Consider the following 19,276-nt stretch of genomic DNA (forward strand, 5'->3'; position numbering starts at 1 on the left):
GCAAATATTTCTTCAATAAAAAGTGATGTAAAAGCATACAAATATACTGAAAAGTTTATAAATAAGCACTAGACACAACCAATACACGCTAGGTTATTTTGCATCCAGAGAATACTTTCTTACTTCTTCGGCTTGGTCAGTGGGAAATACACCTGGGAAAAACTTTCTAAGACCTAAAAATGAATTTACAAATAACCCTTTCTAGCAGTTTGCAAACTGTGTTTAGTAGCAGAATATTCAAAAGGAATCTTATTGACATATCAATATATAAAACATATAACCTATGATATATGTCAGGGGTTGAAATTTGGAAAACTGCTCAATTTTCCCATTCTCTCTCACCCTCTGTAGTTCTTGGCCATTTTTGCAACATTCTATTTTTCTGTGTTTCTTTGAAGCACCTATAATGGGCTTCGCAGGTGGCACTAGTGGTAAAGGAACCCACCTGCCAGTGCAGGAGATATAAGAGATACGGGTTTGATCCCTGGGTTGAGAGGATTCCCTGGAGAAGGGCATGGCAACCCACTCAAGTATTCTTGCCTGAAGAATCCCATGGACAGAGAAGCCTTGGGTCTACAGTTCATAGGGTCTCAAAGAGTTGGACATGCTTGAAGTAAATTAGCACAATCATGCACATAATAGGAAAAGTGAAGAGTGTTGCAAAATGCCACAGTTTACAAGTCTCTCTGTTTTTTTTTTAACCAACTTAGTGACACTCCTTTTCCTGAAAAATAATATTTGCTTAAACTAATGTTATCTGTTCCATCCTTGGCTCATGCTCTCTGAACACTACTCATTCTTTATTCCATAGTCTGATCAAGTTCAGATAGCTGAAGTTAACCATCCATATTTTTCACTTTTGTAGAGTTGGCTTCCTTGGGCTTGTAGTGAGCAAAACAAACAAACAAAACCACAATAATTTGTAATTAAGACACAGGAAAAACAATCAGGTAATTCCGATTCCTTTCTTTTAGGGATAACATGTTTATAGCCTTGGGAAAAGTCTGTTCCTAGATTGTCAATCATTCTATTCCATATTTAGCCTTAATTCTTACTTTGGCAGATTATTTTGGAGGGAATGAATGAGTTCCATTCAAACATCTGGAGATGCCTGCCACCTGCAGACTTCGTGCTGAGTTCCCCATGCCTTTCTCCGTCCCTGGATCCTGGCCTGTGGCTCTGGCTCTAGCTCTCCTGTATAGCAGTGACCATGGAGTGGGCCAATGAGACCTTAGTGACGGAGTTTGTCTTCCTCGGCTTCTCCTCTCTGGCTGGGCTTCAGCGGCTGCTCTTTGCTGTCTTCCTGCTTGTGTACTTGTTCATGCTGGGCACCAATGCCATCATCGTTTCTACCATTGTGCTGGACAGAGCCCTCCACACCCCCATGTACTTCTTCCTTGGTGTCCTCTCCTGCTCTGAGACTTGCTACACCTTCGTCATTGTACCCAAGATGCTGGTGGACCTGCTAGCCCAGAAGAAGGCCATCTCCTTCCTGGGCTGTGCCATCCAGATGTTCTCCTTCCTCTTCCTCATTTGCTCTCACTCCTTCCTGCTGGCAGCCATGGGTTATGATCGCTATGTGGCCATCTGTGACCCTCTGCGCTACACAGTGCTCATGGGTTTCGGGGTGTGTGTGGGACTTGTGGCTGCTGCCTGTGCCTGTGGCTTCTCTGTCTCACTGGTCACCACCTCTCTGGTATTTCACCTGCCATTCCACTCCTCCAACCAGCTCCATCACTTCTTCTGTGACATCTCTCCAGTCCTCAAGCTGGCATCTCACCACTCTCGTCTCAGTCAGTTGGTCATATTTGTGCTTGGTGTGTTTGTCTTGGTTATTCCCCTGTTACTTATCCTGGTCTCCTACATCCGCATTATCTCTGCTATTCTAAAAATCCCATCCTCTGTTGGAAGATACAAAACCTTCTCTACATGTGCCTCTCATCTCATTGTGATAACTGTTCATTATGGTTGTGCTTCTTTCATCTACTTAAGGCCCAAATCCAATTATTCTTCAAGTCAAGACACCCTGATATCTGTGTCTTATACCATCCTCACACCATTGTTCAACCCAATGATTTACAGCCTGAGAAATAAGGAATTCAAATCAGCTCTTCAAAGAACAATGGCCCAAACTTCATGTCGTGTTAGTTAAAGAGCCAAGTTTTCACTGTTCAGTTAATCGTATGCCTTTCATATGACAGGTAATATGTGCACTTTCACATAGTTTCTTAATTGAGTGTAGAACACACTACCATAAGGATATTTTGCATATTAGGAGAATGAGGCTCAGAGAAGTTAAGATATTTTGGCTTTCTACCATCAGTGATACTCTAAGAAGTCTATGCAGATGAGGGAAAGAATCGCTGTTAAAGAACAAATTTCATTATATTTCACTGCTATAAAATTTGATTACTCAAAAACATATACATCAACAGAGGTGAGTAAAGATACATTCAAATTGTGAAATAGAATAAAGGAAACCTCACTTTAAAAAATTTGTTTTTTGACTTCACTATACAGGTTGGAGGATTTTAATTCCCCAACTGGGGATTGAACAAAGGCCCTCAGCAGTGAGAGAATGGAGTCCTACCCACTAGACTGCTAGGGAATTCTGAAGAAACCTCATCTTTAAACTGAAGTATAGTTGATTTACATGTAGTGCTAATTTCAAGTGTATACCAAATTGATTCATATATATGTATTTATATATGCACTGTGTTGTGCTTAGTCACTCAGTTGTGTCTGACTTTTTGCTGCCCCATGGACTGAAGCCCACCAGGCTCCTCTCTCCTTGGGGATTCTCCAGGCAAGAATATTACAGTGGACTTCCATGCCCTCCTCCAAGAGAAGATCCCTGGAGAAGGGAATAGCTACCCACTCCAGTATTCTTTCCTGGAGAATCCCATGAACAAAGGAGTCTGGCAGGCTATACATAGTTTATGGGGTCTCAAAGATTCAGACACAACTGAGTGACTAAGTACAATGCACACACACACACACACACACACACACACTTTCTCATATTCTTTTCCTGTATCAGTTCATTATAGTTCAGTCACTTAGTCATGTCTGACTCTTTGCGACCCCATGAATCGCAGCACGCCAGGCCTCCCTGTCCACCACCAACTCCTGGAATTTACTCAGACTCATGTCCATCGAGTTGGTAATACCATACAGCCATCTCATCCTCTTCTCCTCCTCTGTCCCCTTCTCCTCCTTCTCCCAAACACTTGTAGCATCAGGGTCTTTTCCAATGAAAAAGTAATACTAGTGTTACTATTTTTTTCCACTTCTCTTTACAGTTGACCCTAGAACACCCTGGTTTTAAACTATGTGAGTCCACTTAGTGGCTGAACAACATGACTGTATCAAAAGTGAGAGTTGAATATAGAATAAGGCATTACTAGTATGGCAAACTCTAGAATAAGGCATTACTAGTATGGCAAACTCTAAGTCATCAGATTGAAAATGGAAATAGTTAATAATTATTTTTACCAAAATAAAAAAGATCTAATGTGTTTCAGAAACACTGAAAGATTCTAGAGAAGGACTAAAATAATGAATATTAAATGGATCTTCTTGCCCCCAAGTCCTCTAGTTAGTTATTAAAATAGACACATGTAGAAAAAAAAAAGTCAGCATGATTTCTATGAATTTTCTCTATAATAATTAAAAATAGCTTAATATATCAAATATTCAAGCATTTTGATTGTTAAAGTTGAAGAATTGTCTAATTACCACCACAGTCCAGTTTTATGGCATTTTTAATCATTGCCAGAAGACATTTCTTATCTGTTTCCAATCAAATTATGTTCTGTCCCTAGCCTATGGTCTAATCTGCTTTCTGCCTGTATAGAGTTTCTTATTCTGGAAAATGCATATAAATGAAGTTTACAGTGTAACCTTATGCACTTGGCTACTTCAACTTAGCGTAATGACTTTGAAGACAATGATATCTATACTTTTGTTGATATCTACTGTATTCTATCATTTTCTTTTAACCTTCTTGATGAATGCTTTTATTTTTATATCTCTGCTACTGTTTTGGTGCATAGGATATATATGAAATCCCAAAAGATTTATTTAGAATAAAAAAACAGATTCCTTAAGAAAACTGAGTCAATATTTCTAGAAATATAATGAACCGCTTATTTGTAATATATATAGTGAAGTATTTGAATTCAGCACTACTGAATCATTACAGGTCACAAATATAAAACAAATAATGATACTGCTCACTAAAATAGCTACATTAGTAGAATTAAAATGATATGCATACTAAAATGCATAAATGAAAATACTTCACCAGGAGTAATTTGGAAGACACCAATAATAAAAATTAAATAAATTTGAATAATAGAACTTACATCAATCCCATTCTCTCACTAACATGAAAGCTATATAAATTAAAGAAGTTATTTAAATATCAACAAGGAAGTGTCTATAATAAATAAATATTGCATTTCTAAAAAATAATAAATGACATTTGCAAGCTCATTAGGAAAAAATGAAAAAAAAAAAAGAGAACAAAAATGGAGATAGCCAATATTGTACTTACTTAGAGAGAAATGTAGTCAGTAAAATGACAATTATGCTACTAGTAATAATAAAACAGCATGAAAAAACTTAATCCAAAAACTAAAAAATTGGAGACAGAAATAAGAATAGAGATAGTAATTCAAACATGTGAGAGCCTTATTGAAGATTTTATGTACTTTGATTTGAAAATCTAAATAAAATTAACAAGAAAGAATATGTTTACCTTTTACCCTGAAAATGGAGGTCATACATGAAATATGAGCTCCAGTATTATTAAGTTTTAAAAAGAATACTGATAATAGAACACTGCACACCAAAAGCTGAAATGTCCAAAATTCAAGTTACAGGAGTAAAGGGAAAGGATCAGATTATTAATCATAATCATCTCAAACACCTGTGAGCCAAGATTAGAACTACTGCATGACACAGGAACAGAAAATCAGAGAGGCAAGTATCAACTAAAATGAGGCGAGATATTGGGTTGGTTAAAAAGTTCATTCGTAAACAAAAATGTTCAATACAGTTCTTGGTGAAAATGAAGAATGCGTTTTTAATTTTTACTTAAAACTGAATAAACTTTTTGACTAATCCAATAATAATGATAGTAAAAAACAGCAGGAATGTACTTTTTGTGATACCTGACAGGGAAAGCTGTTTTCTCTTGGAGATACTGATGAAACAATTTCTGTATAGGTGAGAAGTTGGATGAGATGAACACCCAAGTCCTTTATACACTCAGATGACAGATTTGAAACTGGGAGTTCTTCTCAAGAAATTTAGTGTGGAAAAAGCTGTGTAGACATCTTCCTCATCCTGAGGCAAGACAGGGTGGTTATTATTTCCTCTATATTTATTTTATTTTATTTTTTCCATTTATTTTTATTAGTTGGAGGCTAATTACTTTACAACATTTCAGTGGTTTTTGTCATACATTGACATGAATTAAACATGGATTTACATGTATTCCCCATCCTGGTCCCCCCTCCCACCTCCCTCTCCACCCGATCCCTCTGGGTCTTCCCAGTGCTCCAGGCCCAAGCACTTGTCCCATGCATCCAACCTGGGCTGGTGATCTGTTTCACCCTAGATATACATGTTTTGAAGCTGTTTTCTTGAAACATCCCACCCTCGCCTTCTCCCACAGAGTCCACAAGTCTGTTCTATACAACTGAGTCTCTTTTTCTGTTTTGCATATAGGGTTATCATTACCATTTTTCTAAATTCCATATATATGTGTTAGTATACTGTAATGGTCTTTATCTTTCTGGCTTACTTCGCTCTGTATAATGGGCTCCAGTTTCATCCATCTCATTAGAACTGATTCAAATGAATTCTTTTTAATGGCTGAGTAATATTCCATGGTGTATATGTACCACAGCTTCCTCATCCATTCGTCTGCTGATGGGCATCTAGGTTGCTTCCATGTCCTGGCTATTATAAACAGTTCTGTGATGAACATTGGGGTGCATGTGTCTCTTTCAGATCTGGTTTCCTGGGTGTGTATGCCCAGAAGTGGGATTGAGGGGTCATATGGCAGATCTATTTCCAGCTTTTTAAGGAATCTCCACACTGTTTTCCATAGTGGCTGTACTAATTTGCATTCCCACCAACAGTGTAAGAGGGTTCCCTTTTCTCCACACCCTCTCCAGCATTTATTGCTTGTAGACTTTTGGATAGCAGCCATCCTGACTGGCATGTAATGGTACCTCATTGTGGTTTTGATTTGCATTTCTCTGATAATGAGTGATGTTGAGCATCTTTTCATGTGTTTTTGTGCCATCTGTATGTCTTCCTTGGAGAAATGTGTGTTTAGTTCTTTGGCCCATTTTTTGATTGGGTCATTTATTTTTCTGGAGTTGAGCGGGAGGAGTTGCTTGATTAATCCTTTGTCTGTTGCTTCATTTGCTATTATTTTCTCCCAATCTGAGGGCTGTCTTTTCACCTTGCTTATAGTTTCCTTTGTTGTGCAAAAGCTTTTAAGTTTCATTAGGTCCCATTTGTTTATTTTTGCTTTTGTTTCAAAAATTCTGGGATGTGGATCATAGAGGATCCTGCTGTGATTTATTATTTCCTCTATATTTATATAGCATGTCTTCTGTAATATATAAGAAGTGGTTCAAAGGAGTGGTTCAAAGGAGTGGTGAAAAAGGCATTGAGAAACAACATATTTGGCAGATTAAAGAACTAAAAGGTCCTTACAGAGATGTGCAGTCTTGATTAATATGAGTCTTAGATTCTGTGCAGCTTCTTGCCTGGAAAATCCGATGGATGGAGAAGCCTGGAGTCGCAGAGTTGGACACGACTTCAATTTCACTTTCACTTACATTCACACAAGCTTTCTTTTATGTTATTCATTAGAGGCAAACAAAACCCCTACAAAATATAAAAGCAAAATAAAAAATTATATTATCCAGGTTTTCTATATTTTAAAGTTTAGATTCAGAGAAAAGCTACAACTTTTTAAAAGTTGTGACTTAATCACCTAAAATCTTGTAATTACTAGTAAAATATTTTTTCCCTCATTATGTCTTACTCCTATATCAAAATCACCTTCAGGCCTGAGCACTTCATTTTATTTATTGTTATTAATTTTTATTGGAGTATAGTTACTTTATAATGTTGTGTTAGTTTCTGCTGTACAACAAAGTGAATCAGCTATACATATGCATATATCCCCTGGTTTTTGGGTTTCCTTCCCATTTAAGTCACCACAGAGGATTGAATAGAGTTCCCTGTGCTATACAGTAGGTTCTCACTAGTCATCTGTTTTACACATATTAATATATTGACCTTCCTCTTGAGAAACCTATATGCAGACCAGGAAGCAACAGTTAGAACTGGGCATGGAACAACAGACTGGTTCTAAATAAGAAAAAGAGTACGTCAAGGCTGTATACTGTCACCTTGCTTATTTAACTTATATGCAGAGTACATCATGAGAAACGCTGGGCTGGAAGAAGCACAAGCTGGAATCAAGATTGCTGGGAGAAATATCAATAACCTCAGATAGGCAGATGACACCACCCTTATGGCAGAAAGTGAAGAGGAACTAAAGAGCCCCTTGATGAAAGTGAAAGAGGAGAGTGAAAATGTTGGCTTAAAGCTCAACATTCAGAAAACTAAGATCATGGCATCTGGTCCCATCACTTCATGGCAAATAGATGGGGAAACAGTGGAAACAGTGTCAGACTTTATTTTTGGGGGCTCCCAAATCACTGCAGCTGGCGATTGCAGCCATGAAATTAAAAGACACTTACGACTTGGAAGGAAAGTTATGACCAACCTAGATAGCATACTAAAAAGCAGAGACATTACTTTGCCAACAATGGTCCGTCTAGTCAAGGCTATGGTTTTTCCAGTGGTCATGTATGGATGTGAGAGTTGAACTGTGAAGAAAGCTGAGCACCGAAAGAATTGATGCTTTTGAACTGTGGTGTTGGAGAAGACTCTTGAGAGTCCCTTGGACTGCAAGGACATCCATCCAGTCCATCCTAAAGGAGATCAGTCCTGGGTGTTCATTGGAAGGATTGATGCTGAAGCTGAAACTCCAATACTTTGGCCACCTGATGCGAAGAGCTGACTCATTGGAAAAGACCCTGATGCTGGGAGGGATTGGAGGCAGGAAGAGAAGGGGGCAACAGAGGATGAGATGGTTGGATGGCATCACCGACTCGGTAGACATGAGTTTGAGTAAACTCCGGGAGTTGGTGGTGGACAGGGAGGCCTGGCGTGCTGTGATTCATGGGGTCACAAAGAGTTGGACCTGACTGAGTGAATGAACTGAACTGAACTGGATATATATATACATATCAATCCCAATTTCCGAATTAATCTCAACCCCCACTTTAGTATCCATACTTTCGTTCTCTACATCTGTGTCTCTATTTCTGCTTGGCAAGTTAATTCATCTGGACCATTTATCTGGGTTCCACATATAAGCAATATTATACTATTAATATATTGCTTTTCTCTTACTTCACTCTGTATGGCAGTCTCTAGGTCCATCCATGTCTTTGCAAATGGCACATTTTTTTTCCCTTTTATGGCTCAGCAATTTTCCACTGTAGGCTTTGCCGGGAGCTCAGTGGTAAAAAATAAAATAAAATAAAATAAAATAAAAATAAAAAATCTGCCTGCCAATGCCCGAGACACCGGTTCGATCTCTAGGTTGGGAAGATCCTCTGGAGAAGGAAATGGCAACCCACTCCAGTATACTTGCCTGGGAAATCCTATGGACAGAGGAGCCTAGTGGTCTACAGAGTTGGACACAATTTAGGGAATGAAAAAAAGCAACAGTGTTCCATTGTATATGTGTACCATGTATTCTTTACCTCTTCCTTTTATGATGGACATTTAGGTTGCTTTCATGTCCTGACCATTGGAAACAGTGCTGCAATGAACACTGGGGTGCATGTATCTTTTTAAACCATGATTTTCTCCAAGTATATGCCCAGGGGTGTGATAACTGGGTCATATGGTAATTCCATTTTTAGTTTCTTAAAGAACGTCTATACTGTTCTCCATAGTGGCTACACACATTTACATTCCCACCAAAAGTGTAAGAGGTTGCCTTTTCTCCACACTCTCTCCAGTACTTATTGTTTTATAGATTTTTTGATGATGGCCATTCTGACTGGTGTGAGGCTTTGATTTGCATTCCTCTAATCTTTGCAGCTTTGATTTGTATTCCTCTAGTAATCAGTGATGATGAAAACCTTTTCATGTGTTTGTTAGTCATCTGTAGGTCTTATTTGGAGAAATGTCTATTTAGGTTTTCTGCTCACTTTTGACTGGTTTGCTTGTTTTCTTTTTTTTTACATTGAGCTGCATGGGCTGCTGTTATATTTTGGAGATTAATTCCTTGCCAGTTACTTCATTTACAAATATTATCTCCTATTCTGAAGGTTATCTTTTGATTTTTGCTGTGAAAAAGCTATTAAGTTTCATGAGGTCTCATTTGTTGAATTTGTTTTTATTTCCATTATTCTAGAAATAGGGTCAAAAAAGATCTTGCTACAGTTTATGTCAGAGTGTTCTGCCTATGTTTTCCTCTAAGAGTTTTATAGTGTTTGGCTTCACATTTAGGTCTTTAATCCATTTTGAGTTTATTTATTTTTAAAATTTTTCTAAATTTATTTTTTATTGAAGAATAATTGTTTTACAGAAATTTTCTGTTTTCTGTCAAACCTCAACATGAATCAGCCATAGGTATACATATATCCCCTCCCTTTTGAACCTCCCTCCCATCTCCTTCTGCATCCCACCATCTAGATTGATTTGCATTCCTCTAATAATCAGTGATGTTGAAAATCTTTTCACGTGTTTGTTGGTCATCTGTAGGTCTTATTTGGAGACATGTCTATTTAGGTCTTCTGCTCATTTTTGACTGGTTTGCTTGATTTTTTTTTTTTTTTTTTTACATTGAGCTGCATGGGCAGTTGGTATATTTTGGAGATTAATTCCTTGCCAGTTACTTCATTTACAAATATTCATTTGCAAATATTTCTCTTCATTTACAAATATTTTCTCACAATGTCAAGCAGAGCTCCTGTTTGAGTTTCCTGAGCAATACAGCAAATTCCTGTGGGCTATCTGTTTTATATATGGTAATGTAAGTTTCCATGTTACTCTTTCCATGTATGCAAAGACATACATCTGACCCTCTCCTCCCCTCTCCCCGTGTCCATAAGTCTATTCTCTATGTCTGTTTCTTCACTGTTGCCCTGTAAATAAATTCTTCAGTACCATTTTTCTAGATTCTGTATGTACGCACATTTTGAGTTTATTTTTATATGTGGTGTTAAGGAGTGTTTTAATTTCATTCTTTTGCATGTGGCTGTCCAGTTCCAACACTACTTATTGAAGAGACTGGCTTTTCTATGTTGTAGATTCTTACTTCCTTTGTCATAATAAGGTAATCATAGGTGCATGACTGAGCACCTCATTTTAAACTGGACATAATATGAAACAAAGAATGTTCAAACTACTGCACAATTATACTCATGTCTCATGCTAGCAAAGTAATGCTCAAAATTCTCCAAGCCAGGCTTCAAGAGTATGTGAACTGTGAACTTCCAGATGTTCAAGCTGGGTTTAGAAAAGGCAGAGGAACCAAAGATTAAATTGCCAACATCTCCTGGATCACTGAAAAAGCAAGCATTCCAGAAAAACATCTACTTCTGCTTTCAGTTCAGTTCAGTCACACAGTCGTGTCCAACTCTTTGCGACCCCATGAACTGCAGCACCCCAGGTTTCCCTGTCCATCACCAACTCCCGGAGTTTACTTAAGCTCATGTCCATGGAGTTGGTGATGACATCCAACCATCTCATCTTCTGTCATCCCCTTCTCCTCCTGCCCTCAATCTTTCCCAGCACCAGGGTCTTTTCAAGTGAGTCAGCTCTTCGCATCAGGTGGCCAAAATATTGGAGTTTCAGCTTCAGCATCAGTCCTTCCAATGAACACCCAGGACTGATCTCCTTTAGGATGGACTGGTTGGATCTCCTTGCAGTCCAAGGGACTCTCAACAGTCTTCTCCAACACCACGGTTCAAAAAGCATCAATTCTTCGGCACTCAGCTTTCTTTATAGTCCAACTCTCACATCCATACATGACTACTGGAAAAACCATAGCCTTGACTAGACGGACCTTTGTTGGCAAAGTAATGTCTCTGCTTTTTAATATGCTGTCTAGGTTGGTCATAACTTTTCTTCCAAGGAGTAAGCAGACTCCAGAGAAAATGAAGGAGAAAGGAGTTTGACAAGCTACAGTTCATGAAGTTTCTAAGAATTGGAGAGGATAGTGACTGAACAGCAACAACAACAACAAACTCTTTTTTGGAAATAAAACCTCTAACCTACAAAGCTCAAGTTTGCTAAATTCATGTTCATTGAGTCGGTGTTTCTGTCTAACCATCTCATCCTCTTGCTGTTCCCTTCTCTTTTTGTCTGCAGTCTTTCCTGGAATCAAGGTCTTTTCCAAAGAGTCTGCTCTTCCCATCAGGTTGCCAAAGTATTGGAGCTTCACATTCATCATCAGTCCTTTCAATGAATACTCTGGGTTGACTTCCTTTAGAATTGACTGATTTGATTTCCTGTGGTCCAATAATGGGAAGAATTATGCTCTTTCCTCTCACACTGATGCTCAGATATATATCATAATTGACTGCTGGGCACAGTTTTTCTTTGCTAGTTAAGAATACACGCTGCTTTAATTAAATATATGGGGTTCCATCACATATTGTCACATATTTGGTGCTATAACTAAATCTTCAGTGAGGTATTACATTGTTTCATCAGGACACTTCCTTCTGAGATATAGTACACAGAGGTAGTAAGGTTCCCCATGTGTGCTAGCTAAGTTGCTTCAGTTATGTCCAAATCTGTGCGACCCTATGGACTGTAGCTCTCCAGCCTCATCTGTCCATGGGGTGATGTCCACAGCCTCATCTGTCCAGCCTCATCTGTCCAGCCTCCAGCCTCATCTGTCCACAGGCAAGAATACTGGAGTGGGTTGCCATGCCCTCCTCAAGGTTCCTAGTATCATTTATAAATAACAGTAGTTTTCTTTTTCACTGACTTATTAGTTCACTTTTGTCAACGATAAGGTTCCCAAATATATTAGATTGATTTCTGAGCCCTCCTTTCCATCTATTTATACTATTCATCTCTTTCTGTTCCAATAGTGTGCTCTTTTTATTGCTAAGGCATCTTACTACTGGGAAGAGTAAGCCCTTATATTACTTTTCCTTTTAAAAATTATGTTTTTTTTTTTCATGTCAACTTTATCAATTTGACTTTTAGTTTGCCTTCTCAATTTATACAGTGATTTATATTGTTCCCATAAATAACGGAAGTAAAACAATGAAACACTGAAGCAGTAATTAGTAAAAGTTTATTGTGCACACAACACAAAGACAGTTAACCAGAAATACTCAAACCACCAAAAAAAAAAAAAAGTCACAGTAATATTGTCATAAAGCAGCTTATTAAGTCAGAAGGCAGTATTTTTTATTATTCAAAGTGGTCTGTTAAAATATTAAATTTTTCTTAAATGATAGGAAATTAATCAGTGGTCATATCAACCTCGGGAAACAGTTTAGGTTTTGATTATGAATTCAAGAGACATAAACAAGAAATGACCCAGGTCAAGTTAGTCTTGCAAAAATATGCTAAATTAAGCTTTGCATAACTAAACTGGTTTTGATCAAGGAATATTCAAAGTTGTTCTCCATTTGGTTTTGATTTTATAGAATATATGGACTTTATGGGGCCTCCCAGGTTGGCACTAGCTGTAAAGAACCTAATGCAGGAGACATAAGAGACGTGGGTTCAATCCCTGGGTCAGGAAGATCTCCTGGAGAAAAGACTGGCTACCCACTCTAGTATTCTTACCTGGGAAATCCCTGAACAGAGGACCCTCGTGGACTATAGTCCATGGGGTCCCAAAGAGTCCAATAGGACTGAGTGACTCAACAAGCACACATGGACTTTATGGATTAGCTCTAATAAAACTGACAGCTTTATTCATTCTAGTAAAAACAACAGATAAGATAACAATTTAATGATATTCTCAACTATATTTAAGGTATTTGCTAAAACTCAGGCTTTTGAAAAACACCCCAATGCTTCTGATTAGAATTTCTATGTACATGAACCTGATAAGATGACCTTGTAAATAAGGCCTCCTTTGAGTCATATACAGACTAAAGGTCAAAGTCCGTGGATAAATACGCCAATATACTAACTTAAAATTCAATGAAAAGATATCCATGGTATGCTGCATTACAGACTAAGTTGCAGTGATTTCTTTTTCATAATCTCTCACAGATCTACTGAATATTCAATGCAGAAGTGAACTCATTACATTCAAGGCTCCTGCTCCCCAGGTTTCTCAACTAAGGGTTCCTTTGAGAAATTGGCAACATTATTTTTCCAAAATAAAGTTGGCTTCTAATTAACCCCAAGACAAGGTCTTCAGGGCAGTAGACCAAGCCTCAGGAGGCCAATAATCAGAGTATATGCTTCTAATAATCACATCCCATGTGATTCTAAAAATTGCATGAACCAGAACTTCTCAAGATTGTGACTTTGACTGGACAAATAGATTCCTGATGGATAGCTGATACTACTTTTGATGCAGAGAACTTCTGTCTCAAGGCAGAGTCACTCTCTTCTGCTATTTCCTCAGGTTCTAGTCTTTGACTTAGAGTCTACTTTCCTGGGATTCCAGATACTGAACAGCTGTTTCTAACTTAGTTGAGCAGTGAGAATATTGATCTGGTTAGTCTAAGGGCTTTGTGGGGTCTAGACCTTGGCCAAGGGTAGTGTTATGGACACTGGACCTCACTGCAATTCTGGTAAGTGACAGGGTTAAGAAGGAGAACCAGGAGCTGCTTTTAATTCCAGGTACTAAGAATGACTGGGCATAGTTCTCTGAGTTTTTCTTCATGACTATTATACTGGATCATTTATGCTCCTAGTAGATTTTCCATTGTTATTTTTTTAAAAGGTTGGTTGACTCACAGATCAAGTGAAACAAATACTTAATTGATATTCTTTCTGCTGTCTACTCATGGTTGTATATTTTAAGCTATAACTGAAAACTCTACTTAAACTCCATTTTAAAATGTCAAATTCAGGATATTCATGTGTACTTAAGAATATGAAAATTCAATTTCTTTATTATCTGAGGCTACCTAGATAAGTTATCTCAGTTAATTCATACCTTCCATAAGATATATATTTGAAAGTCTCAAAATATTTTACACCTGAAAAATTTGTGAATTTGCTTTTTTTTTTTTAAATGTACACAGTAACCTCAAGTATTGAGTCATTTTTAAAGCTAAATTACATAAATCTCTGAGGAGTATCTAAGGAGTCAGAAAGTAAGGTGGGAAAGTGTCAGCTCTAAGGATCATAACGAATTCTATCTGTAAGCTCTAGAATATTATAAGGGGATTTTCAAGGTCATCTAACTAAAGAATCTTGGAGTCCATGAGTTGAAAAGGCTATTAAAGGCCAATGCTCATCTGCTACCCTAAGTCAAATTTGTTTCTGTAGGATATTCTGTAGAACCCTCTATTTAAATACTTTCCATGCATCCTGGCAGTTTATTATAGTTATTCCCCTGTCTCTTTCAAGGGCTTCCTAGATAGCTCATTTAGTAAAGAATCTGCCTGCAATGCAGAAGACCGCAGTTCAATTCCTGAGTCAGGAAGATCCACTGAAGAAGGGATAGGCTACCCACTTCAGTATTCTTGGGCTTCCCTTCTGGCTCAGCTGGTAAATAATCCGCTTGCAGCGTGGGAGTCCTGGGTTGGGAAGATCCCTTGGAGAAAGGAAAGGCTACCCACCCCAGAATTCTGGCCTGAAGAATTCCATGGACTAGTCCATGGGGTAGCAAAGAGTTGGACACAACTGAAAGACTTCCACTTTCACTTTTAATTTTAAAATAAGGAGATTGATATCCAAGTTAAGAATTTCGCCCAAAGTCACACAATGCTAGATCTAAAATATAGATCTTCTCACTCCAAACTGAGGGATCTTTTAACTTAATTTTATAGCCTATAAGTATTTGGCTGGAAGATCTTTTTATTCTTCTGCTCTTTATACTTTTCTATCCCTAGTACTGATATAACACACTGTAGTGGTCTTTGATGTCTTCTCATATATACCGTGCCATTGGGTCTTCATGCACCATGCCATAAAAAGGACAAATACATCAGTCACGCAACTCATTTAGACTGTGGGGTTATATTACTAATAATATTATGGAAAATTCCACCTAAATGAAGTCAGCTACCTTCATAGGTCTGAGGGACAAATAATCCTAACAGCTGTGTTTTATGGTATTGGGTAAATATAGATCGACTGAGTGACTGAACAGAACTGAAATATAGATACTCTTTAAGAATCAGGTAATTCTAACTTCTATAGTCTACAATTCATACTCAGTGAAGTGAGGGTACAGTGGGATTACATGTGAATTAGTTGAAAGAAGATTCAGAAAATTTGGGGAAATTGATAAAACGAGGATAAGCAATGATCATAAATTTATATTTCCATCAATGTTTTGAAATGAATGGAAGTCCATTTGTCCAGGTGGAGGTATTATATAGAGAAACTATTTCATCAGTTTACTTTTCTCTATATAGAAAACAGATGCTTATTATACATATATATGTGTGTGTGTGTACATATTGAGGATATAATCTTCTCAGGTGGCACTAGTGGTATTTGGTATATACACCCTTTGCATTTATATGTAATAGAAATATCTTTACAGTTATCTTTAAAGTGGCAGTCACTGAAAACTCCAATTGTTTGTGTTAAAGAGCTTTAAAACTAGTGTATGTGAATATCCTAATACTAATTTCAGGAAAACAATAATTATACCTACTAATTTTAGGACCAGTTTCTAGTGATTTAAGAAAGAGCAAAATTATATTCTGAAAATTCTAGTAATAGTTGTTTCAGAAACTTTTAATCATTTTACTTAGTGTTGAGAAAACTAACATTTACTATTGACTAGAAATAATGAAAAAAACCTGAGAGCAGATGCAAATAATTCTTCAGCACAAAATGATGCATAAGTATATAAATATACTAAAAGTACATACACAAAGACTGGATACAGTCAATAAATGCTGGATGATTTTGCATCCAGAGAGTACTTTCTTACTTCTTAAGCTTGGACAGTGGTAAACACATATATGAAGAAATTATCTGATATTAGAATGACTTTAGAAATAATCTTTTCTAGCAGTTTGCAAACTATGTTTAGTAGTCAGATTATTCAAAAAGAACATTATTGACACAGCAAGATACAAAATAAATAAAGCCTATGATTTATGTCAGGGGTTGGAACCCAGAAAACTGCCCAATTATACCTTTCTTTCTCACTCTGTGACAACTTCATGGCCATTTTGCAAAACTCTATTTCTCTTTCTCTGAGGCACTTATTAATAGAATGGAGAAACGAAGTGTGGTACAAAATGCCACAAAGTCAATGTCTGGATTTTTCTTTTTTTTTTTTTAACCACCCTGATGACTATTCTTTCTCTGGAAAAAAAAAAAAAATATTTGTTTAAACTAACGTTATTTTCTGTTCCATCTTTGCCCACAGCTCTAGTTTCAGAATTTCCAGAAGTGTTTCTAATTCGTCTCTTCTTATTGTTAGAAACAACATTAAAGGCTTTTCTTCATTTTCTTATTGCTTTGGATGCTGACATAAAATTGTAATTAATAGTTAACAAAATGTATATGCTATTTTTACCATTATATTTTAACATGTAATAAGTTGTCAGTAAGTATAGATCCCTCCACACTTTTGCTCAGAGATCATCTAATTCTTCTTCCTTCCCATTTCATGGTTGATAAACTGAAGTTCACATACTGTTTCTGAACGCTGCTCATTCTTTTATTCCATATTCTGATCAAGTTCAGATAGCTGAAGTTAACCATATTTTTCACTTTTGAAGGGTTGACTTTCTTGGGCTTGTGGTGGGCAAGAAAACCACAATAATCCATAAGTAAGACACAAGAGAAAACTGTTAGGCAAATCTTTAATCCTTCCCTGGAGAGAATGCATTCATAGCCTTGAGAAAAGTCTACTCATTTGTTATCAGTTATTCTGCTCCATATTTAGCCTTAATTCTTACTTTGGCAGATTATTTTGGAGGGAATGAATGAGTTCCATTCAAACATCTGGAGATGCCTGCCACCTGCAGACTTCGTGCTGAGTTCCCCATGCCTTTCTCCGTCCCTGGATCCTGGCCTGTGGCTCTGGCTCTAGCTCTCCTGTATAGCAGTGACCATGGAGTGGGCCAATGAGACCTTAGTGACGGAGTTTGTCTTCCTCGGCTTCTCCTCTCTGGCTGGGCTTCAGCGGCTGCTCTTTGCTGTCTTCCTGCTTGTGTACTTGTTCATGCTGGGCACCAATGCCATCATTGTTTCTACCATTGTGCTGGACAGAGCCCTCCACACCCCCATGTACTTCTTCCTTGGTGTCCTCTCCTGCTCTGAGACTTGCTACACCTTCGTCATTGTACCCAAGATGCTGGTGGACCTGCTAGCCCAGAAGAAGACCATCTCCTTCCTGGGCTGTGCCATCCAGATGTTCTCCTTCCTTTTCCTCATTTGCTCTCACTCCTTCCTGCTGGCAGCCATGGGTTATGATCGCTACGTGGCCATCTGTGACCCTCTGCGCTACACAGTGCTCATGGGTTTCGGGGTGTGTGTGGGACTTGTGGCTGCTGCCTGTGCCTGTGGCTTCTCTATCTCACTGGTCACCACCTCCATGATATTTCACCTGCCATTCCACTCCTCCAACCAGCTCCATCACTTCTTCTGTGATGTCTCTCCAGTCCTCAAGCTGGCATCTCACCACTCTTATCTCAATCAGTTGGTCATATTTGTGCTTGGTGTGTTTGTCTTGGTTATTCCCCTGTTACTTATCCTGGTCTCCTATGTCCTTATCATTTCTGCCATTCTAAAAATCCCATCCTCTGTTGGAAGACACAAGGCCTTCTCTACATGTGCCTCCCATCTCATTGTGGTAACTGTTCATTATGGTTGTGCCTCTTTCATCTACTTAAGGCCCAAATCCAATTACTCTTCAAGTCAAGACACCCTAATATCTGTATCTTATACCATCCTCACACCATTGTTCAACCCAATGATTTACAGCCTGAGAAATAAGGAATTCAAATCAGCCCTTCAAAGAGCAATGATCCATACTTCATATTCTATTAATTAAGGAGCCAAATTTTAGCTATTCAGTTAACTGTACACCTTTTATGTGTCAAGTAATATGTGTACTTTCACATTTTTCTCAAGTGTAGAGCACACTGTAACATGTGAATCTTTTCATATTCAGAGAATGAGGCTCAAAGACATTAAAATATTTTGACTTTCTGCCATCAGTGATACTCTAAGAAAGTTATGCTGATGTGGAAAACAATTACTCATTTCTAGAACAAATTTCATTATATTTCACAGCTGTGAAATAGATCGACTATTCAAAAACAATTATATCAACTGATAAGAGCAAATATACCCCCAACCTGTTGTGAAACAAAATAAAGAATACCTCACTTAAAAGGGAATCAGAAGTCCAGAGAGAGACCTTGCACACTGCAACTTGACTTCATTACAACGCTCACCAGGAAGACATCAATAACAGACCTCAACAGGAAGAATTCTCCTCTCCCAGAAACAATCCAGGCAAAGGGAAATTCTGCACTGTCTTAAACTCTCACTTTGCTTCAACTGACTTTCATTCAAAACAACTCTTCTCAATTCCCTCACTTTTCTCTATAAAGTAACCTTTAACTTTTATTTTTTACCTGTTGGACTTGCCTATGTCTTTTGTTTAAGCAGGCTTGTCTCAAATGGCAATTCTCCATTATTCTCAAGTAATTTTGCTGATAAAATAATTAAAAATTGGCTGTTTTATTTTATTTTTTAAAACAACACTGTCCAGTTCCTTGGAACAGTAGAAGATAATCTTACTACTCTCTCGCCCCCCTACTCTCAGTTCTGCCTTTCATGAAGAACTAAGATTGCATAATTGCTGAAGTATCTCAGCTAATCTAAGAAAAAAGGGTTGAGTCAATGTTAATACTATAAAGATCAAGAAGGCCCTAATGACCAGAAAACCCATGAAAATACCCTCAATGACTTCCCTTGCCCTACAAGATAAAGCCAAGAATCCTTTGTTAGCAAGAATTTATCACTT

At 37.7% G+C, this 19,276-nt stretch overlaps 2 protein-coding genes across 2 annotated transcripts; both read left to right on the plus strand.

Annotated features, from left to right (window-relative positions):
* The first annotated feature begins 1,210 nt into the window (after nucleotides 1-1,210).
* On the plus strand, nucleotides 1,211-2,152 carry LOC110144149 (olfactory receptor 10K1-like). Its single transcript, XM_020904044.2, has one exon. It carries the CDS (start codon nucleotides 1,211-1,213, stop codon nucleotides 2,150-2,152), a length of 942 nt encoding a protein of 313 aa, XP_020759703.2.
* Nucleotides 2,153-17,353: 15,201 nt separating this feature from the next.
* On the plus strand, nucleotides 17,354-18,295 carry LOC110144146 (olfactory receptor 10K1-like). Its single transcript, XM_020904043.2, has one exon. It carries the CDS (start codon nucleotides 17,354-17,356, stop codon nucleotides 18,293-18,295), a length of 942 nt encoding a protein of 313 aa, XP_020759702.2.
* The last annotated feature ends 981 nt before the right edge of the window (nucleotides 18,296-19,276 follow it).

Source organism: Odocoileus virginianus, chromosome 5, assembly GCF_023699985.2.
Source record: "Odocoileus virginianus isolate 20LAN1187 ecotype Illinois chromosome 5, Ovbor_1.2, whole genome shotgun sequence".
NCBI classification, from domain to species: Eukaryota; Metazoa; Chordata; class Mammalia; order Artiodactyla; family Cervidae; genus Odocoileus; species Odocoileus virginianus.